At 40.3% G+C, this 22,903-nt stretch overlaps 1 protein-coding gene across 2 annotated transcripts in view; it reads left to right on the top strand.

Annotated features, from left to right (window-relative positions):
- stab1 (stabilin 1) overlaps window positions 1-22,903 on the top strand; it is a 113,843-nt gene that overhangs the window by 26,803 nt on the left and 64,137 nt on the right. For both annotated transcript variants that reach the window (XM_023954693.2, XM_023954694.2), the window contains exons 12-30: window positions 31-153; window positions 963-1,100; window positions 1,178-1,249; window positions 2,374-2,487; window positions 4,265-4,318; window positions 4,950-5,030; window positions 7,746-7,904; window positions 8,956-9,018; window positions 9,514-9,603; window positions 10,555-10,641; window positions 10,717-10,828; window positions 10,907-11,093; window positions 12,130-12,223; window positions 12,303-12,458; window positions 15,625-15,720; window positions 18,928-19,023; window positions 19,227-19,274; window positions 19,394-19,527; window positions 22,319-22,430. In XM_023954693.2, coding sequence (XP_023810461.1) covers window positions 31-153; window positions 963-1,100; window positions 1,178-1,249; window positions 2,374-2,487; window positions 4,265-4,318; window positions 4,950-5,030; window positions 7,746-7,904; window positions 8,956-9,018; window positions 9,514-9,603; window positions 10,555-10,641; window positions 10,717-10,828; window positions 10,907-11,093; window positions 12,130-12,223; window positions 12,303-12,458; window positions 15,625-15,720; window positions 18,928-19,023; window positions 19,227-19,274; window positions 19,394-19,527; window positions 22,319-22,430 — 2,016 coding nt within the window. The remainder of the gene's footprint in view (window positions 1-30; window positions 154-962; window positions 1,101-1,177; window positions 1,250-2,373; window positions 2,488-4,264; window positions 4,319-4,949; window positions 5,031-7,745; window positions 7,905-8,955; window positions 9,019-9,513; window positions 9,604-10,554; window positions 10,642-10,716; window positions 10,829-10,906; window positions 11,094-12,129; window positions 12,224-12,302; window positions 12,459-15,624; window positions 15,721-18,927; window positions 19,024-19,226; window positions 19,275-19,393; window positions 19,528-22,318; window positions 22,431-22,903) is intronic.

Consider the following 22,903-nt stretch of genomic DNA (forward strand, 5'->3'; position numbering starts at 1 on the left):
TTGATTATCTGTTCTGCATTTACTCTGCAGGGTCTAAATGAGGAGTCTGTGTGTAAAAACCACCTGATCCTGGGACAGCACCTCTACAGGGAGATGGAGGGGTTGGACTTCACTCTTTACGGGGGAGGAAAAATGAGACTGAAGCCAAACAGGGTAAGGTATCTTCTCTACACTACTGACCTAATGTGAACATTTGTTAGTTTTCCTTTTTAACTAGTCCTGTCCAGCAGCTAAGCACACAGATTAGATCTGAAAGTCTCTTGTGTTGGATATATAGATGGTCATGAATCTTCTGACACAAGAGGTGCATATTTGTATAAACCCCTTTTGTATTTGAGGCTAAACTTTATTAAAATGATTTATGTTTGTATGCATTTTTTTCTTAAACCTGATGAAGAAAAGAGAGAAAGCGGGATGTGGATGTAAGAGATGGAGGATAAGGTTACAAAAGAAAGGGGGCTCAAAGAAGTTGGAGAATGAATACAAGTAGGAGAGGGTAGAATCACAGAAATGGGTAACAAAACATGGTTGTTGGCTCCAAAAACCTTCACACACAAACATTTGTTTGATGGATAGTTTTAGAAGAACATGACAAACCCAAAGTGAGACTAAAATATTTTTTAAAAAACTTAAAAAATTAATTTCAATAATTTTCTAACTTTGTTTATTTTATAATGGGGAAATACTTACTCCTACCAAATCTCATTTTACGTAAGAATTTGTTCATTGCTGCTGCCATCCAAAACTTAAAATCCATTTTGAACTCAGATCATTGAAAAACATTCAGAATGTTTCTCAGCAGCACTGCCTTCAACCCTTTAGGGACCTTTTCAGAAATTCCCAGGTGAAATCCAGCATTTACTTTTCCATTTGCTCCAAAAGAAAGCTGCAGCTGAACATGCCGAAGATTTTTCACTATCACTAGAAGAATCTGAATGGTTTCATTTCTTCTGTTTCTGCAGAGGTTCATCCTCTTGGACAACCCGAGTAAACAGTATAGTGTGATCGTCTCAGATCTTCCAGCGGCAAATGGTGTCATCCACATCATTGACCAGCCAATCATGCACATGCTGTTAGAAAGGACGCTTCGGGATGAAAAAGTGAGAACAAACATATTCTTTTTAAACTTGTTGTCACAACAGTTTAGGGGGAAATTAGATTTTTTTTTCTTTTTAAGTTTATAGGAAAGAAAGTGGGCGAGATTCTGAGAGAAGACGAAAACTACAATCGCTTCCTGTCTTTGGTGGATGTGAGTATTTTCTCCCGCTGACTCTGACAGCATCAACAGCAGAGTCTTCACCCACAGCAGACCCCTCTGGTTTGTTATTTTCATTCCATTGTATGACAGGAGGCATCAGAGGAAAAGTCAACATTATGTTTGAACAAAAGGCCAACAATTAGAGGTGGTTGTAGATCATATTTACATTGAAGTTTTCCCCATTTCTTGTACTGGTATTTCTTCAGGATAATTTATGTACAAACAGACAAGTAAACAAGAATGAATGTCAACTCCATTCCCATTTTAGTTTTCCTAAAGTTCAGCCCACTGTTGTTTTTCCACATCCAAAGAATTATTATTACATTAAAACGTTCTACCACACTGACTTCTTAGCTTATTTTTTATCAGACACGGTTTGTGTTTTTTCACATACCTGACATGTTTCGGTGGAATCACTCCGCCTTCATCAGAGTCGTCTTCAGGTGCTGGCGATGTGGCGACTCCGCCGAAACATGTCAGGTATGTGAAAAAACACAAACCGTGTCTGATAAAAAATAACCCAAGAAGTCAGTTAATCTTATAGACACAATGAACTTTATTGAAATTCTAGCACACTGCATGGTCACATGTCTTTGTTAAAGTCAGTGTTTCCACACATTGGACTGGAATGATGGACTGATCGGTTTTTGCTGCATCACGTGTGCGTTGTCTGCTGTGATGGTACTTGGTCGTTATAGTAAAATAAATCTATCCAATCTCAATCCAAATGATTTTTTCCAAGACTGATTCGATTATCAATTTATCTAAATTTGCAACAATTTTTAAAATGCTTTGGGTGGATTCAATTCGATTCTGCCTCAGACAGTAATCTGGTTGGTTCGTAGGACAAGAAATCAAATCATTGATCAGTTAAGTAATCGTTACACCCCTACATATGATGAATCATTATTATCATGTTCTCATCAAATGATTTGAGCCCAACTCCGTCCATGAGACCAACTCATGGTCACATGTCCCTGTGGGAGGAGTCTAAAGAGAAGATTCTTATTGGCACACAAGTGCTTGAATGTTTAGTTACTTCAGTGTTCGCTTACTTGATGAATGGGAAAATGGTGCAGATTTTGCTGAATCACTTCTTCCTTATGCTCCTGTAGAACTGTGGGTTGCCTCCGCCTCTGAGTGGACCCGGGCCCCTCACAGTGTTCGTCCCCACTAATGAGGCTGTGGACCGGGCCCGAGACGGCAGCATCCTGTACATGCTGAACCACGTAAGGATGCAGGCAGAGGAGCTTCATCTATTTAGCCTTTAGGTTGAAGACTGTATACATACAAACACTTGGAACATTTTCATCACTGCTGTGTTTGCTTGCAGCAAAACAAAGAAGACGTTATATTTGACATAATTTTTTATCAGAATATTTTATAAAAATGATTATAAAGCTTTGGAGTGAAATAGTGATGGCTATGAGGTGGAATGTTCCATGAACCAAAAAAGGTTCACAGAGCGAAATCTCAGTCTGGTGTACAGAAAGTCTGACAAACTGTGGAGAAATGGGACAAGTGAGTGAAATGCAACTTCACAAACACAAGTGTTTCTCTGAAATACTCGGATATCAGAACTGCTTAGATTTCATTTTATTTCTTGGCATAAATGAAAGCCATGCAGGCTGTGCACAATGATTTAGTTTGACACCCTTTGTCTGTTTGAAGTTTTTAAATGTAGGTATTAGACCCAAGTTTTAGCACTAATTCTAAATTTGCTCTCTGGCAGAGAGTGTCAATAATTTTTGGTGACTTCTGTAAAAAAATTAGTTAGTTTTGATTTGCCCTCAGAAATATGGTTTTAACATTTCACCACTAAACGGTGGGCAATCCGTAGTAGAAAGGTCATCGCCATGATGACATTTAATCGTTGTTTGTACAGATATGCCTGACAGAGTTTGACATGTCAAATCTGAAAAACCGTCAGAAGCCTCCCACAGATGTATTTTTTCAAAGGGCAGATTTCACACCACTGTGATGCCATTGCTTTTTTTTTGGGGGTGGGGGGGGTGGGGGGGGGGTGTATGACTTTAAATAATATAATTTTTCAGGAGACTCAAAGAAGACATTTTGGTGCGTTTTCATGCGTTTTCAGCAGGTCAAACTTGGATCTAAAGAGGTAAAAAAACATTAAAGGGTATTTATTTTGAGGCCACAGAAGGTGTGTTTTTTTGTGTGTTTGGTCCTGCACTCACTTGTGTCCATTACTGTAGGTCTTTTGATTGTGTTTTCAGTTTTTTTTTTGTATCTTTTTGAGGTTTTTTTCCTTCAAAACAATTTCAAGATGGTCCTCAGCACACTTTGTGTGTGCTTGGGTTGTATTGATTCTAGCAAAAATAATATAGGGATTTTTCATGTTAGAGGTGTGTGGTTTTGGACCTGCATTTAGTTTGTGTCTATCTGGTCTTTTTGTCCCTTATTTTCAGGGATTTTTGCACCTTTCTGAGTTGCTTTCCTTTGAACTGATTACATTGTGGTACTTCGCACACTTCGTCACAGAACATCCATCGTTAGAACAGACACAACATTACATGTGAGTGACAGATGGACTCTGAGGTATTTGTGGTCTGAAAGCAGCCTGTCCATCTGCTGACTAACATAGTTCCACATGTGTAACCCTTGTGCTATCCTAGGCACTTTAACGTTGGGAGTTGGGTCATCTAGACCCACTAGACAGTGCTCTGAACCTTTTTTCTTCAATGATTTGTGATCTTCACTGGTGTCCATGGATTACATGAAATCTTTCCACCTTTATCCACCTTTGTCATGGTAGGGAGAACACGTCAATGGAAGGAGGGTGGGGTCACCTAAGATAGCACAAGGGTTAAAGCTAATCTCAGGCAAAGTAACATCATTATTTGGACACAAAAATCTCTTTTTTTCAGCAGACTCCTTGCCATTTAAACCCTACCTACACTGTTTACTAAAATGTGTGTCTCTGTTAAACATCTGACTCTTTCTCCAGTAGTTTTAAAACACTTGGACATGTTTTCTCTTTTGCAGGCCAAACATAAACTTCAAGAGCTGCTCAGAAACCATGTGTACTCGCGTGCCTTGGTAAGACTTCAAAAACCAACCCTCCTGACTTCTCTTCTTCCTCCTAGCTGCTTCTTTAGAATTCTACAATAATTTCCTTGTCATATTGTAAACCAAAAAAATGACAAGAGTTTTTACTCTATTAATGGACGATTCATTTACTGCCAACTGCATTCAGAGGGATCACATCCACTCCTCTGATCCCATTCTTCACATTTTCCTAAAGAGCTGTGCTCTTTACTTCTCTTAAGTTTAGTTTCTTTTTTTTGTGCAATTTCTTTCAAACTATAAAACACATACATTTGATTTTTCTTAGTGCTATGGCATTGGTTTATACTAAATGATAGATTCTGTTTTCTGTCCCTCCTGTTGATCTTTGAAGTTTTCTCTGGATCTCAGCTTTTTCTTGGTCCTTCATACGACCATTTAGACACAAGCAGCATAGTCCATCCTCACCAAAAAGGGATCACTTTCATCTCACCCTTTCATTGCAGCACTTTAAAAAAATCAAAGACTAACGTTTTTTTCTAGCTTTTTTGAAATCTTAATCAAGTCTGACTATAAACAGATTGATTTTTCCTTTAACAATCTTTTACCAGATCTGTCAAAAATGACAACATTGCTGAAGGAAAACTCCCTTTTTTGTCTACAGCTTACCGTGGATGAGTTGACCTCTGTTCCTCGGATTCAGACAATGGCCAATCAAATGATCAGCATCAGAGTTTCTGACAGTGTGGGTATCTTCTCCGAATTCCTGACGTGTTTCATGGAAATACTCCTGCAGTCACTGCAGATGAGACCAAAGGAAAAAGATGAATTTATAGGCGACTCAAGCTTGTTTGCATGTTCTGTATACATTAATTTTTGCAAACATTTAAAGCTGAGGAGAAGTCCCTTGAAATGCAACATCTCGTGATTAAAAGACTCTTCTGTCACATAAGTAGATGAGAAACTATTAAAAGAAAAAAAAAGCAAATAAACAGTTTCATTGAACAGAAGTGCAACATTTTGAAATGAGCAGGGCTGAGTCCGAGAACTAGAACCAACACTGGTGCCAGAGAGCTGGGAGCAGAACTTGGTTTGAGGGCTGGAGCCGAGCCGATGTGAGCCCAGCTCCAGAGCCGGAGCAGCGCTGATGCAGAGCTTGACCAGAGAACGGAGCAGAGCTATGGCAGGGCTTGGTCTGTGAACTGGAGCAGAGTTGAAGCAGATCTGAAACAGAGCATAAGGCAGAAGATCCTCTGGCAGAGGAGTCTTGGGTCTTGGCTTCTTTCATGCTGGGCTGATTGTGAGGAGCTGCAGGGGTGAGGACTGAGTTGGAGAAGGGAGGAAAACCTGGGCTGGAATCTGGACCGTGACACAAGCTTGCAGAATGCACAGACCCACTCACACCCACAAACACCAGCTCTCCCTATTCACCACTCCCTTTAAGTTTAAAGCAAAAAATAAATCAATACAATCAAAAAACAAAAGCCATCATGACATGTCATGTAGAATGTTTGTTTAGAATCAGGCCAAACTAAAGTTTAAACCATTTAACATCAGCCTTTAAAGAAAGATACGGCATGATTTTCTAAAGAGCTGACATATAAAAACAGCTTTAGAGTATTTTCCTAATGCAGTGGTGGACCTTCAGGCCCTGCAGCCTTCTCTGCTGGCATAAACTTATTTAGAAAAGTAATGTCCCCCCCCCCCGAAAAAATCACTTTTCTTTTTTTAAATATCACTGTGGCGACCCCTAACGGGATTGGTCAAAAGGTAAACAACCCTAAATAAAATAAAGGTCAAATTAATACATTTTCATAGTCAATTATCTTGTGTCACATACCATCTACAGAAGCAACAGGCTTCTCATGGACGTGTTCACATCCTGGAGTAGATCCTATAATAGACTAAAGAGAAATATCTCTGCCTGGAGTTATTTTCTTCAGAGTCAAATAAGTGAAGCACCGCTTTATGCTGTATGGCTAAATTGTCCATGACTATCCCAGTGTCCAGTGTCGCTGTTCAGAACTGTTTCTGGACATGACTATGGTATAATAAAGACATTTACATGTCACTCAGAGAAGAAAGGAGAATGAATTTTGTTTTCAAACAAGAAGAGACAGTGGAGGAGATCTGTTGGTGGATGGAAACATTTGACCTTTGTTCACAGTCTTAGAAGCAGAGGTTGACCGTGTTGCTCTCCAGGCACTGTGCACAAATTCCACCAAAGTCATCTGCACATTCAGGAGCTGTGACACACTATCCAGGATCCTCGCACAACACTGATGCACACACACAAACACTACAATTATGGATCACTTAATCTGCTCCAATAACACCAGTGTGTTGCAGTGGCGTGCGGTCAGATGAGGCAAGTGAGGCTCGGCCTCACCTGTCTTTGTGATAAAATAGAAAAAGTAAATATTATTTCCACTGATCCGTGTTAAAGATACATTTTCAGTTGACTCGACACGTTTTCCACAGTTTCTGAGGTTAACATCGCCAAATTTGAGTGTTGCATGATCACATACGGAGCGGAAACTCCGGGTGAGTCTCTGGAGCGCTTCGCCTCGTGTCTGACTGCAGGACTCAGTGACGTACCGTCAGAACGCTGCAGTAAGCGCGCATAAAAGACTGCCGGTGAGACAAGCCTTGCCAGCAGGGGGCAGACGTGAGCTGACAGCTGCGTTGCAGTAGAAACAGAACAGACGTCTTTCTTCATTGGCCATAATCTCCATTAAGAGGGAGAGACTCATTAAACTTAAGGAAAATAAGGATGACTTTTACAACAGGTCATAGATCTTTTTGTAGAGACGGATCGGCGCATGGACCAAACATGGTTTTCACATATTTTTTAAAAAATATCATGGGAGCAAGTGGGAAAAAAAATGTAAGTATTTGAAAACTAAATTTTAGGCCTAAAAGAATTATTATCTTCATAGACAACATCTGACAAGACTGATTAGAGCACCAGAATTTGAAGTTGGAAAAATACCTGAGACAGTTACTGAGGGTCAAAATTACATGTGAGCTGAACACATCTGTATACTTTCATTTGTTTACAGAACATATGAATAAGAAGAACAAGAACAAAGTGTTCTATCCATGTCTATAAAATAAATATTCCCTGTAGGACTACTATGTTGTTGTGTATATTTTATAAGCTGTTACCTTCTGTAGGATAAATGGTGAAATATTCAGTTTTTGTAATTGTAAATCTGACTCCGGAGGAGTCGGTGCCTCACCAGCCATCAACCTCACCGCACGTCACTGGTTAGTTAGATATTGCACTTCCAGGTTGTTGTTTTTTTGCTACACTGCCTCAGAAATGTATTTCATTTTAACCTCTTGATCTGAGTCCGCTGTGCATTTATAATGTTGGTTTTATGCAGCTTTTAATGTTGATGGTACTCATTTCTTTTCTGTCAGTTTGAATTTATAGATGCTGTTTTCCGCTCTGCAGGGTGAGATTTTGTTGGGGGAGAATGGTTTCCGCCTGGTGCGCTCCAACATTATGGCGTCCAACGGGGTCATACACATGATTGACGGGTTGCTGTATCCTTCTTCCATCCTTCCCATTCTACCCCACCGCTGTGATGTCACACAGAGCAAGATCACTGTGGTGAGAGCATCACTAAACAGAAAGTTATTGAAGAAAACACAGATTGAAGCTGTTGTGTTTCATCAGATGCCCATCCCACATTTTCTCATTTGAAATGTGTGTAAGCTTTAGACATGCTTGAATTTTCATTTTTTCCTCCAAATTGAAATTTTTCTTTAGATACACTAGTATGAACATCTTTAGCGCATGTATCTTCCAGTGACTTCACTTCAAGCCCTGTCCACAAAGCTGTGACTGTCAGTTGTTTACAGGTTTTCCCAAACACGTCCTTTTAACCCTTGTGCTATCCTAGGCACTTTACCGTTGGGAGTTGGGTCATCTAGACCCACTAGACAGTGCTCTGAACCTTTTTTCTTCAATGATTTGTGATCTTCACTGGTGTCCATGGATTACATGAAATCTTTCCACCTTTATCCACCTTTGTCATGGTAGGGAGAACACGTCAGTGGAAGGGGGGGTCACAGGATAGCACAAGGGTTACAAGGCAATCATAATGTTGTTCCACACCATGTTGAAACATTTTTAAATATTGTTTTTAACAACAGAATTAAATTGTTAGTTTTTAATTACAGATGGGAAACAAATTAAATGTAACCCCCAGAAAACCAGCCCTTGACATTATGACCTCTGTAGACCCCATTTTGTCTTCCTAGGAAAGCAGACTTACCATTTCCCCCCTAAACACATGAAATATCATTTTTGAAGCACATCAGGTCCTGGAAGAGAATGTCAAAGGAGTCAAAGGACACAATCCCCCAACATATATCCCTTACAGAAGGCATAAATGAATGCTGATTTTTTCAAGGAAGTCATTGCTGTGGGACCTTTATTTGAAGGAAAAACTCCAGTGCAGCAACAAAATCCAGCTTTTGTCTCTGGAAGCAAGATGGCAGGAGGCATCTTGAAGACAAGAAAACACTAACAATAAAAAAGAAACCCTCATTTCTTAAACCCCTCAAACCCCTGACATGAATTGTTTAACGTGACTTTACGCTTTCATTTACATGATTCTTCTGTCTTCTATTTTGAACCGAACTGTTTGTGCTTTCAGGGCCCTTGTGTTCACTGTGGCTACCTCGACAACACCCAGTGTCCAAAAGGAAGCATTGAAATGGTAAATCCTCCTATTCCGTCCATTGGCTGTAAATAGACTTGGACTGAGTCACCTATAGAAAATGCCTTACCTCCGGCTCCAGCAAAATTAAGCCAATTCAATTGCAATTTTTTTGTGATAAGAGCGCTGCCCATTGGAGCTAGACCACAGTGATTGGTCCGAGTCGATCTAAGTCAATGTTTCTATGGCAACTACTGTTGCCAGTCATGTGTAAGCTTGTTCAAAGTCCCCACCCCTTCCACTCGGGAGAATCTGTCAATCAAAGGTTCAAGATGGGGGTCAGCGGGCACCACATGCTTTTACTGAGACATCTAAATGGTCAGGTTATAACATGATTAACTTGCGACAACAAAAACAATATCATAAAAAAATAAGAATGATCAAGAAGAGGTTAAAAAAAGGTATCAGATCAAGAATGGTTATTCTGGGTTCTCCATATTGAATAAATCCAGAACCTTCCACACGTGAGTCTTTACAGTGCTTTTCTTTCCTCAGAGCAGCTTCCAGAAGGATTGTGAGTACGTCTCCATCTTGTCTGGTAGGCTCATCAAGGGCTGTGCCAAATACTGCAACACCACCACACAGGTAGGCCCTCATGAGCTGAGTAAGATGGAACCGAATTCAGTAGCCAATCATCCACATCTGAGGTTGGTTATGCTGAGCTTTCTGTGTGGACACCACACTGCTTTTAAAGGGCCTATATTATGCAAAACTAACCTTTTCAGCGTTTATTTGTATTAAAATGTTCCTTCCTCACAAAAAAAGAACCCCAAATCGGTATTTTCTCCATTCACCCATCTCTGAGCATTCTTTTAAAAACCTTTCCCTGAGCACCAGCCCTTCCCAATCGACGAAAACCAGGGTGTCCTCACATTGTTATGTCACCAATTGAGGAACAGCCCCTTCCAGGAAGAGTCTCCGCCCCCAGGCAAACAGACACACACACTTCCTTAACGGAGCTAGAGGTGATCGACTAAAAGCTTCCATTTTCTATGCACATCCATCTTTGTAAAAGTTTGGATGTTGTTTGTTTTTTTGGAGAAACATAGACACGCTGCAGACTTCAGCTCTAGGGTGACATGGGCGACATGGGCGATGACTCGATCTCTGAGGCTCCGCCTTTCGCTCTGTGTGGTTGGGCGGCAACCACACAGAGCGAAAGACGGAGCCTCAGAGATCAAGTCATCTTACTTCCAAGTAGAACATGAGCTGCGAAAATAAATAATTGGTGACATTAAGTCTTTAGTGTGCCAAAGGTAATAGGATATAGTTCACTCTGAAAAGCTGAAGAAAAACATGATATAGGCCTTTTAAATTCTTTAGTTGAGATAGATGGATCTTAAGAAACAAAATAGACACAAAAGATGGTCAGGCAGAAAAAAGTTACCGTGTTTTTATTTTGTTGCATTTATAGAAAGAAACTCATCTTATTTGACCTTCTTTTTCATTTCTTGTGGTTTGTGTCATGCTTTTTTTGTTGTGAAACAGTTTCCACATGTGTGTGGGACATTCATGTGATTGATATGTGCTGAACAGACCGCAGAGTGCTGTCAAGGGTTCTTTGGTCCAGACTGTCGACCTTGCATTGGAGGATTTCAGCATCCTTGCTATGACAAAGGAACAGTAAGAAACACTGAGTTCCTCTAAAACTGCTGCATCAGCTGGCATCTCTCTGGATTTCATTGCTGGTCTGTGCAGTGCTTCGATGGTATCCATGGCAACGGCTCCTGCAGCTGTCATTCGCGCTTTAAGGGAGTGGCCTGCCACATCTGTTCAGATCAATCTAAACATGGAGAAAACTGTGACGAAGGTAAAGGACCAAGCTCACCATCACTGTTTCAGTCAAACAGGAGAAAAGAGAGCCACATCTGTGCTCCTCTGTCTACAGACTGCCTCTGTGTCCATGGCGTGTGTGACAACCGCCCCGGCAGCGGCGGGGGATGTCGAAGAGGGTCCTGTTTGGAGGGATACTCAGGGGAAAACTGTGACAAAAAGGCAATGCCGTGCAACGCCGACGGCCTGCTGCAGCACTGCCACATCCACGCATTCTGCACACAGGCAGGCCTAGAAACCAGGTGACAGAGAGCCTTTCGTTTGCTGTGAAGAGCTCTTTGTCAAGGACCAAACTAGAAAGGGGCCTGCTGGGTAATGAAGCGGTCAGTGCTGCTGCCTCACACAGACAGGTTCCTGGTTTCAATCCCAGAGGAGTCCTCTTTGTGTGGATGTTGCCTGTAGGCTTTCTGCATCAGTGCCATGACGTTGAACAGTGTTCTCACTGTTCACATGTTTCAAATGTCTGTTTTACTGGTGTTCCTGACTTTGTCTCTGTTACTGAGGGCAGAAGCAATAGTTGTAGACAAGTTTACAAATTACAATTCTTGAGTTTACAGTTTACAATTCATGTTTTGTTCTTGGTTTCATGTTTCTGTGAGTCTAAATAAAGGCTTACAACAAAAATAATGGAGGAAAGAAAACTAACGTTTAGACAAAAAAAATAATATTAATTAGGTCAAAAAGAATAAGAAACTGCAAATCTCTGAAAAATGAATTATTAGTCCAAGCCAAAACATTTTGAAATTATTGTTCAGCATTATTTTTTTTGCATCTACAGAACTCAAAGAGATGCTGAAGCCTGCAGATAATTGGACCTAATTAATAACTATTCAGATGAGGCCTCCTGAATGAATGTTCCCAGAGGGAACATTTCATCTAAATAATCCAAGTCACACAGAAAATGACAGCAAAACCAAATTCAGCATAACATGAAAGCAGACAGATCATTGAGTGCTGGTGAGTGAGGGGAGGTGACATCAGGAGGATTCACCTCCTTCAGTGAGGAGGTGCCTGTCCTGGCATGCCATGATGCTGGTGTGCTGTTGGACTTGTTTGCACTGGTTTGATGATTTGGTGACATGAAGCATTGATCACCTCATCAGGGGGAGGGGCTAAATATTGCCCACAGACTCCTGCTTATCTTCTCAAACACAAACCACCATGGGTCATCAGGATACGATGAAGCCCAGAAAATCATCACAGGCTAAAAAATCTGCTAAAAAAGTTCAACTTAAGTGCAGTGTGAGCTGAGTTTGCTCAACTTCTGTGGTACTTCAGGTGTGTGTGTAAAGATGGATATGACGGCAACGGTCACTTTTGTACTCCCATCAACCTCTGCCTGAAAAGCAACAGAGGAGGCTGCGACGCCAACGTAAGCATGACCCTCTTAAGCATCTGTGCTTTTGTTAATTACTTTGAGTCTGAAATTCATTGAATCTGTTTGTCTGCAGGCTGACTGCGTGTATGTGGGTCCAGGTAATGTGTCCTGTGTGTGTATGGAGGGCTGGACGGGGGATGGCAGGGTGTGTGTGGAGATCAACAACTGCAGGGTGGATGGAGGAGGCTGCAGTCAGGATGCCATCTGCACCCACATCGGACCTGGACAGGTCAGCTGCTAACAGAGTTACTTCAACAACATTACTCATTGATGTGTTAAACACAGGCACATACCTACTGGATGGATCTTACTTTTGCATTCTGTTTGGCCAAAATTCAACCTGAATAAGACACCCACATTGACTGACCACTATAACAATGCTTGGGCAATGTTTTCAAATAAAGAAGCCCCCCCCCTTTGTGCCTAAAGTTTGTGATGTCGTGGAAAATCCAAAATGATGAGAACAACAAACACACAGGTGCATCCTAAGACAACCTGTCTTCTTTAAGAGTTGAACACCACATATTCCTAAAATCCTAAAAGCTTTTGTCAAATCTTTTCAACTGCATGAAATGAACAGATAAAAGGAGACAAAGACTGAGGAGGGGCAGGAGTCAGCAGCAAGTGTGTTGGACAGAATATTGTCTGTGACTGGAACATAACGACTATGAAAGGGGATTCATGTTAATAATGATCAAGTGTGTCTACAGAGGTAGGTTTTGTCTTTTTTTGGTCATTGAACCAGCTATTGTGTTTTACAGCAGTTAATATTTACACTCACAGCAGCAGTTCAGGACAAAAGTCTGGAGATTCTGACAGAAACATTAATCAGAGTCAACTAAGCTTTGTTGTCACTTCCAACATTGATAGCAGATGCAGTTCACAGTGAAGATTAGGCCAGAGGTGCTGCACAGAACCATGCTTCAAACAAACTCTGCCTCATCTAAGCACAAGATCCACATCTTTACTACATACAACAAAAAAGTGCACAGAGACAGAAAAAGGCAAATAAACAACTATTCTGTGACTATCTGACAGCAGAGACACTAGCCTGTGAGCAACTGCAAAGAAACATAGTTATACAATGAAATGAAAAAAATGACACGTGTGCAAACAGAGTCTAGATCTTTGTGTGTGTGTGTCCATGTCCATCACAGGTCAGATAGACTCGTCAGAGGTTTAGTATGTGTGTCCAGTTCAGCTCAGTTCTCTGTTAAGAAACCGAATTGTCTGAGGCAATAGACAGTTAAACACTCTGGTTATGAGGGAGAACACACTTTAGTACTTCTTTCCAGACAGAAGAGCTAAAAGTGTGTGTGGTGGTTGTGTGTGTGTGTGTGTGTGTGTGGGGGGGGGTTATCCACAATGGTGTTAGAGCTTGAACTGGTTTTCTGTAGGCTGGATTTACCATGACGGAAATCTCTGACTATCCGAGCGAGCAGAGGTGTACGTTCTTTGCCTAAAAAAATAATACATTTACTAGTGAAAAACTTTAGAAAATAAACATTCACAATAAAGACCAAGACAAAAAGGAACATTGGATATGATTTTGTGCCAGCATGTCTATGAAGGTTTTCTGTTGTGAGGATGATAGATTTCTGTTTGATGACAAATGCTGTCCATAAGCTTTATTATTATTACAGACTTAAGATCCATTTGCCACAATAAACACAAAACAAATAAAAGACTTAAGAATAAAAAAAAAAAAAAAAACATTCATACAGGTATAAAACAATGACATCAAAGTATAAAAACAATGGCATAAAAGTATTAAAAAACAAATAAACAAGTATTATAAACTTAAAAAAAGACTAAAACTACTACTGACTAAAAAACGTACAAGTTTAAAAAAGGCGACCATTCCAAAAATTCCAAATAGGGGAATGGTATCTAAAAGTGCTGTACCTTACATCCCTTACATTGGTGAGAGTTAGGATAATTTCGTTGGTTGAAGTGTTAAGACAATAAAACCATAGATAAAATGTATCAAACAAGTTTAAAGAGTATTAACTCTTGCACCAACAAACAAACTGCTTGCGCTGCACCGCCGCGGCTGTTTTAATCAAATCTAATCTCATCTTATAGGCGACATGCAGCCTCCTCATGCTGGATGCCCTATAGGTGGTCCACAGGTGGGCAGTATACAGTGGTGTGCAGTAAGTTTTGAATAGGAGGATTTTAAGATTGACAGAACAGGAATAAAACCTGGGGCCGTGAGCGTGAGCCACCCGGTGGGACAAGGCTTCACGCTTCGGGACCGACTGTTTGAGCTGCTGAGGAGGATCAGTTCATTGAAATCATGCCAGACTCCACCCTGAGGATGAGCTTTCCAGCACAGACACTCACTGAATTCTGGCTGGGTGGGTCTGGCTTTCATATAGATGACCTGTTTAAGGAGAGGGAGCATCCACTCATGGCTGTGGGCATTCTGCTTCCATTCGTTACCTCCCATCTTTGTGAGATAGGCTTTTCTGCTGTTGCCACTTTGAAAACAAAGAACAGAGCTTGGTTCAATTTTGAGCATGACTTGAGATTTACAGTAACAAACCTGCAACCTTGTTTTTAAAAGATGTGTAGCACAAAGCAGACACATTGCAGCAATCAACACAACTTTTTGTTTTAGTTATGGTTCTTAAAAAGTGATATTTTTTGTCTCAAGCAGCAGAAATGTTTGAGATTTTGATATGGTATTAAAGTTGAACTTATTTGGCTTATTTTGTCACAGTTTTTGTTTTTGGGGGAGGGATTTTTCCTCCTCCATAGAGGGGAACAAGAGGATAAGTTTGAGAACCACTGCATTCATTGTCGATGCAGTCAAGCTTCCCTGTCTTGTTTGTATAACAGGCACCAGCAATACAGACATCATAGAGTCAGGTAAAAATTATAAAGCCAGTGAAAAAAGCCAGTAAAAGTAATGGCAAGAAGCAGAAACACATGATCATGTCATCATCATTTTATCTGTATTTCTAACTCTGTGGGTAGGAAATGGCAAAGGGACCCACCCGCCATTCAAAAGCACAGGCCTCTGACAATGCAAAGGTCGAGCTTTAATAGAATCAAAACAGGTGATCAAACCCACTGTTGTCATAGACAGAAAGAACAATAAACACGAAAAAAGATTTTTGATCCCAGAAGGTTTTTTATTTCTTTGGTGAACAACCAGCCTCCTTTTGAGGAGCTGACAAATTTAGTACTTCTGTGTTTTATTTAGTTTTGGGTCTTTTTCCTTTGACATGAATGCCACATTTATGACTTTATATCCATCTCTTTACTCTTCATTTCATCCATGTCACTTAACAAACGCGTACATTATTTAGCAACTTCTGCGAATTCACATTGAAGCCTATTGATGGTACATGTCACAGAAATGACTCTGTCTATATTTCTGTCTACAGAACGAGTGTGTCTGCAAGACTGGTTATGTGGGGAATGGAAAGGAGTGTGAGCTCATCAACCCCTGCACCCAAAACAACGGAGGCTGCCATGAACTGGTACACACACTCACACTAGCACATACACATGTACACATGTTAAATTATATTCAACTGATAGTCTAAGAAAACCATATGAGTGTGCACACCAGTTTCTTCTTTTGGCCAGTTAAGAAATCCAAATCCCTGCCATGTCTGTTTGTGGATCAAATGACTGCCAATGAAGCTGTGCATCACATTCTCTCAGGGGAGCCCCACCGCCAAAAATATGAAAACTCCCAAGAGCCTTGGAGGATCCTAAGAAACCTCTAGAAAAGAGATTGGGGCTCGGTATCCTGCTGCTATTGGAAAACACTCTCTTTTTAGGTTTTGAAAGAACCACCATACAAACGTACTGATCCAGAGGTACTATTGATGCAGTTATTCCAATGAAAAAAAAAAATCTGCACCAAAGCTGCATTAGGACATACCCCCCCCCCCACACCCACAAAAATAAGAAAATAAGAATAAGGATGATTAGATAAAACCAACATCCAGGTTTGTTGATTTAATGATGTCTTGCATCTGTAAGTCATCATTACCAAGTAGTAACTTGTCATTTAAGAAAAGTTATCAAGAGTCTAAAAGCAACTGGAGATGAAAACACTCAATATAATAAAAGTGAAACTGAAGAGAATAAAAAGCTTACAATTTGATTAAATTCAGAAAAAATAGTTGTCTTTACATGCTAATCTAAAATTTGCAGACAGTGGGCAATATGCTCACATTTCCTGTTCAATGTAAGACCGTTCAGTCATTTTCAGTTTGAAGAGTGGATTGCAGAGCTGTGCTGTTTACGTAAGTTCACTAGTCTACTGAAGATACCCAAAGACACTACGAATGAAATCTGGCTCCAGACGTACATCAGATGGGCAGGACAAAACCATGAAGAAACAAAAAGGGTGACACAACAGAGCAGATGACTAAACAATGACAAACTGAAAACCAGGCACTTATGTACATTGAGGGTAATTGACAGAAATGCATACAGTTGTGGATGATCAACATGAACCAGGAATGACTGAAGTGATGCGTCAAGACAAATGGATGTGGTGAACAGAATCTGGTAGTTTTTTGCAAAAAAAACTTCCTTCAGTTTTGTCTTGGGACAGGTAGGTCCTGTCGTTAGGTAGTATCTGCTCTAAAATGTATACAAACAAAACACAACTGAAAATCCAAACTAAAGCACAGAATCCTAAAATTCCTTTATTAATTGTTACACCTCCTGTAATAAGCTTTTAACAATTTTTTATTTTTTATTTTTTTTCCCTCACATGCTCTTAGCAGTTAACAAACTGTGCTTATGCAAATCCCTAATCGTGTAAAATAAATCACTGACACATTTATAGCTTACCTTGTTTAAAATGGGATGTCATCATCAGAGGCAGCAAACCACTCCAAAGCAAACTTGTTGCTGATAGTCATCACCTCCATTTGACTCTGGAGCCCTGCTGGTTCAGAGCGCAGATCTTGATTTTCACTCAGACTAAATCCAGCAGCTGGCTCAGTAGTAGAGCAGTAACTGTGGTCAGAACAGAACTAGTCGGCTCTTCCCAGTCATCATAGGCTGAGTTTGGTCGTTTTTTCCGGCAGGAAGTGACTAGTTGTTTCATTCAGAAAGAGCAGTGACAGCCTCTTCGTAAATCTTGCACTCATTATGATTTGACGATTCGATCAGAAATAAAATGATGACTGCAGACCCCGATGTGGTATTTGCCTAATATCCCATATCTTCTGTAACTCACCATCTTTTAGAAAAGCGTGAAACGTAAGGAGTTACATATAGCTGATGCTGCACATTCAGAAATGGTAGCTTGATGTGCTGTCCTCTAGTTTTTGAAAGACAAACTTAACCTTTTTTATAGAATAGTGTAAACACACAACAATAAATGAACTTTTAACCAATGAATACACTGACTTGTTCTCTGTTTTTTGGAAATCAACATGTGCTGTTAGCCACAAGCAGAAATAACACTGCATCCTTACTTTCAATAAGTCTCACTTTTCCATGCATAGAGGCCAAAATAAGAGCTGCAAGCTTAAGTAAGGGCATTTTTTTTCGGCTGGTTTTGCGGCAAGCACATGTGGAGATGGAGAAGATCCTTCATTTCAGAATCACAGGCAGGGGCGTGCAGCCAGGGGAAACGGTTAGGCCTGTCATTATCCTCGCCTGCCATCATGAAATATATACTAATAATACCATAAAAATGTCACCACTAACCTGTACTATAAATCCAATTTATATGTATGATTTTCATGACTGTTATCAGTTTTATACTGAAAATTGTTGTTATTTTGCGTATTTGTTGTTCAATTACAGAATAGGCTGTGAGGTGAAGTAGCACCAAGCTGTGCAACATGACAGATTGCACAATCCTATCCAAACTGGTTTGACTATGTGCCTTTAGCTACTCATTATTTCCTAATAACATAACGATTTATTATTACATGTCCTCACTTTCTATTTAATACATAAAGTATTTGACGTTTGTCTATTGTTTATTTAGTGTATGGATCTTTCATGAAGCTGCACTGAAATTACAGACGGTGAGGCAGACAGTAGCTCTACCTCAATCTAGAAGGCGCTTGTGAGCTTGTTTGTTCTTCAGTGGTTGCTGAAAAAGTTTAATTGTAGTCTGTTATTTTATGTTTTGCTCTAACTGACTGCAAAAATGGCAGATGTAATATCATTAAAAAATATCTCAAAGTTGGACTTGAACATAAAGTAATGAATAATGGTTGACCAATGATGGACCGACACATCTTCATTGAGACTAAGAGACTTCTACTAAAATGAGGAGGATTTTTACGCTAAAGGCAGAGAGATTTTTGCCCAGTAGGAGAGATGTATGGATTTTATCTACAAGTAAAGGTTAGACCAGTGTGAATTCTGTGTGTGTGTGTGTGTGTGTGTGTGTGCGAGAGAGTGCACTGTCGACGTATCCATGACATAATCTGGCTGTGGCATTCACCTTGGCAATTTTTTAGAGTCATACTGAACCAGTACACATTTTACATTCTTACTTTGCTCAATATAAATGTGCTATGTTTATAGAAAGATTCTGAAATGAAATAGGAAACAGAATCAGTAGCAAGCAGGTAAATTGGGTTCATGTTTGGAAATCTGGCTCTGGAAGGGTCAGCTGCCACAAACCTCGCAACATGTCACTGAACACTGAAAATGTTAACATTTGTCATGTAAAGAGACCGTTATTGTCATCTCTGCAGGCAAAGTGTGAGCAGAAAGAAGGCGCAGTTCACACCTGTACGTGTCCTGATGGCTACGTTGGTGATGGAAGTGTTTGTTATGGATCATTGTTTGACGTGAGTCTTCAGATGCTTTGCGCTCCACAGTCATGGTGAAAAGAAGACTTTTGCTTTTGTTTTAGGTAGAGTTTAAGTACCATCTTTCATATCATCACCTGGAGAGCTCCACTGTGTCTTTGCTGCGCCACAGCTTCAGCTCTGTTTCTCGACTAAGCTCTTCTAGGGTAAAGCTGTTAAAAATTGTTTTGTGCCTATTTCAGGAGCTGGACATGAACTCAGAGCTGTACAGTTTTGCACGTCTAATAAGGGTGTGTATGTCCTCTCTTCACACTGACTTGTATTCCTCCTTCTACACGTTCGCTGAGCCTGTGTTTAGCATGCATTTTAAATATGGCAAGAGGTGACGTACTGTGTTTTTTGGATGCAGAAGTTTCGTCAGTCAGCAGAGGATCTAAGCCAAAATCTCACAGTGCTGGTTCCATCTCCAAAAGCACTGAAGAATATGAGCTTAGATGATAGCCAATTCTGGACCAGTCGGCACCACCTACCTCATTTCCTGCGGTCAGTGACCTCCCACACTCATACAAAGCAAATAGACTTACATGCCCGCTGATGTTCACTAACACATAGGTAGAATCCAGATTGGGCTATTGGTCAGACTCTGCTGGCCATCTTGGTCAGGGCTGGCCAATCTTGATCCTCAAGAGCCTCAGCCCTGTTGTTTTCCAGCTCTCTGTGGACTGCTTAATACTGACTACCTAAACCAGGTGCGTTCAGTCAATCAGGATGTCGAATCACTTGAGCTTGCTAATTGGCAGCAAGCTGGTCAGGGAGGACTGGAAAATAGGCAGGGTTGTGGCTGAGGACCAGGGTTGGCCATTCCAGATCTTGGTTAATGGACATGTTGACAATCAATGGTTGCTCTTGAGGACAGATAGGAATCCGAGAGGCTGCTTAAAGTCACATGATTCGTCAAGACAGACGGATGTGGTTAAGAGAATCCGCTAGTTTTCCAAAATAAAACTTCCTTCACTATTGTCTTGGGACAGATGGGTCCTGTCACTAGGTAGTATCTGCTCTAAAATGTATACAGACAATCTTTAACCTGACACCATCTTGTGTTATAGCCACTAAAGATAAGCTCGGGTTTAATGAAAAAAACTTTAAAATAACAAACTACCTTGTGGCTTTGAAACTGCAGTATGAATGCAGTATATAATGCAGGAAAATCAGGGCAAAGAAAAACAGACACTAAAGAACCTTTGTAACAAGAAAAGTAAAGAATGGCTTAATGATGTTTTTAGGTTCCGAGTTTCATTTTTGGTCGCCATCTGCCCTTATTGTTTCCTCGTCTGTTCTGTACATATTTAAGTCCTGTCTTTCGCCTTCCTCCTGTGCTGTCCTCTAGTTCTGGTGTCTTGTATTTCGAGTTTCGAGTTTACCTGCCTGCTGCAGTGGTATTTTGTATTGTTTAAGTTATTAGAGATCCTGTTTCTCCCTTGAAGAAGAGTGGATGGAAGTGAATTTATATAATCCCACCCCTGTTCTACCGTAACCATTGTTATTACATGATTTATCATTATCCGGTTCATAACTTTTCATCTGGTATCAATGCCTTACCAACACAGTTTTAGTTCATTACGTATGCTTAAGTATCAATAAATCACATGACAATGATGAATTACTTGATAATTATGTAAAGTAGATAAAACTATTTTGTATAACAACATACCACATACAGATCAGTTATTTAAAATATATTCAGATATTTTCATTAGAAAAATCATGTTTGTGATTAAAAATAAAACTATCAGAAAATAAACAAATCATGAATTTTTGAAGCAAGTGAAGAAATATATTTAGAAAATCAATCATTTTAACCATGTTATAATAATAAATCTGTAAAATGAAAAAGGGTCAATTTTCTGTCAATTGTCCAAGGTTGGTTTTCCATCTTCTGCTGATTAACAGCTGTTCTTCTGCGTTTAAACAGAGTTTATAGTTCTCTTCGCTGTTATGTCTGCAGACATTAGATTAAAGTCTAAATCCTTCTGCGGCTGTTATCAGTGCAGCTGAAAGTTGAGGTCAAGTTGTCTGCAGGTCAGAACTCTCTGCTGAAAATCAGGGTCACTTCAGACTTTTAGAGATAGCGCTGATCCCAGGTGCCTTTTTTCTTGAAATCATATTTGACTCTTTATGACTATTTATCACTGCATTTGTTGCTTCAGGCGTCCGTGATCAAACACTTCTCCAAGTCCTTCGTGTTCTTCACAACCAGAACCTTGGACCGGTCCGGTGGACCGAGTGGTTTTAGGAAGATTCTCCAGCCTTTAACCCAAGTGTTCTCAATCTGCTTCACTTCCTGAGAAGCCTGGCATGTTTGGTGATTTCAGAATTCCTTCTGGTCAGATGGTCGTTCAGATAAACACCAGATCCCTTCAGATTCCTCCTTTGAATCATCAGAGCTAGCTTTTGGTTTTGATTCACAAACCTGATGAGGATCGCTGGTTTATCCGTCTCCTTTCTCCTGGGGAGCGGGTGGCAGGTCTCAATGGAATTTAGATCCAGAGAAATCCCTTCAGACGTGAGAAATGATTCCACTTGATGTTCCAGAGACTCTCCATCGCTCCCCGTTTCAGAAGAACCGCTAGGAATGCTAGCATTACTATTAGCATTAACAATGCTAGCTCCAGCTGCATTTAGCTTTGCCCGAGGTTTGATCTGGAATCCAGTGAGAATGACATTATTCATCCTTGCTTGTTGTTCCATGTCATCCACTCTTTTCTCCAGAATGTCGAATCGTTTATCTCGTTGCTCGTTTTGAGCTTGGAGTCTTCGAAACTCTTCAACTAGCTCCATGAGAGGAGCTAGCTTAGCATGGATTTCATCAAGTGCAGCTTAAAGCTTTTTGTTTTTTCTTCGGGGCGATGGTCAGCTGTCTTTCTTAGAGATAATCAGCTTTTAAGTCGCTTGACAATCGTTGAAACCACTTTTATATCGCTTGAAAATCTTTGTGAGAGCAGCCGGCAGGCAAAACATGTCCGTTCGTCAACCCAAAACCAGAATTGGGCCCTGAATCTAATTTATATGAAAGTCGTTTTTTTTAATGGAATTGGGTTTTTCATGAGATTCTGACTATTTGGAAAGGGTCTGTATGTGAATTTGTGAAGGAAACGTTTACTAAAGAAATGTATAATGCTCAGTTTTTCTAGTCGCAAAAGAAAGACATTTTTTTTTTGCAAAGTGGTTCTTAGAATGGTGTTTTAGAATGTGATAGTAACATTTTGGGATTCTACTGACTATTAATAGAACAACCAAAACAGAAGTTTGTGTCTGCTCAATCTTTCTGCAGAGCCCACTACCTGCTGGGGGTTTACTCTGTGGAGGATCTGGACAGTTTGGTGGGGAGCAGCCTGCCCACTTTGAACCCTGCCGTCCAATGGGAAATTAGGAAAATCAATGGGGTAAGAACTGTTAAACCTGAAGAGCAGGCCCAGCAAATGTCTCCAGTCTGCCTCTGTGCAACGTTTTATTTTCAGCTTCAGACAGCTGACTCAAAACATGATGAAAACATTTGATTTGGGACTTCTTTCATTTGACTCATGGTCGTTGTACAAAAACAACAATGTAAAAATAAATATTTAAGAACAGTCAAAGATACATACATGGATCATAGAAGCAGAATGGGCCTGTACTGTGGAAAGGAAAGCCTGAACAATTCAATTCAATTCAATTTTATTCGTATAGCCCAAAATCACAACAACAGTCGAGACGACTGTTGTTGTGATTTTTGTGATTTTCGTGATCCTTTTGAGTTCATTTTTTACTTTGAAGCCCATCAAGACGAACTTTGAGACGAACTCAAAAGGATCACGAATACAAAGAGTTCATGTGTTTGCAGTTTAGATCTAAAGTGTGGAAGGGTCTGTAGGGGTTG

This window comes from Oryzias latipes, chromosome 5 (assembly GCF_053564925.1).
Source record: "Oryzias latipes strain Hd-rR chromosome 5, Olatipes_Hd-rR_3.1".
Classification (NCBI taxonomy): Eukaryota; Metazoa; Chordata; class Actinopteri; order Beloniformes; family Adrianichthyidae; genus Oryzias; species Oryzias latipes.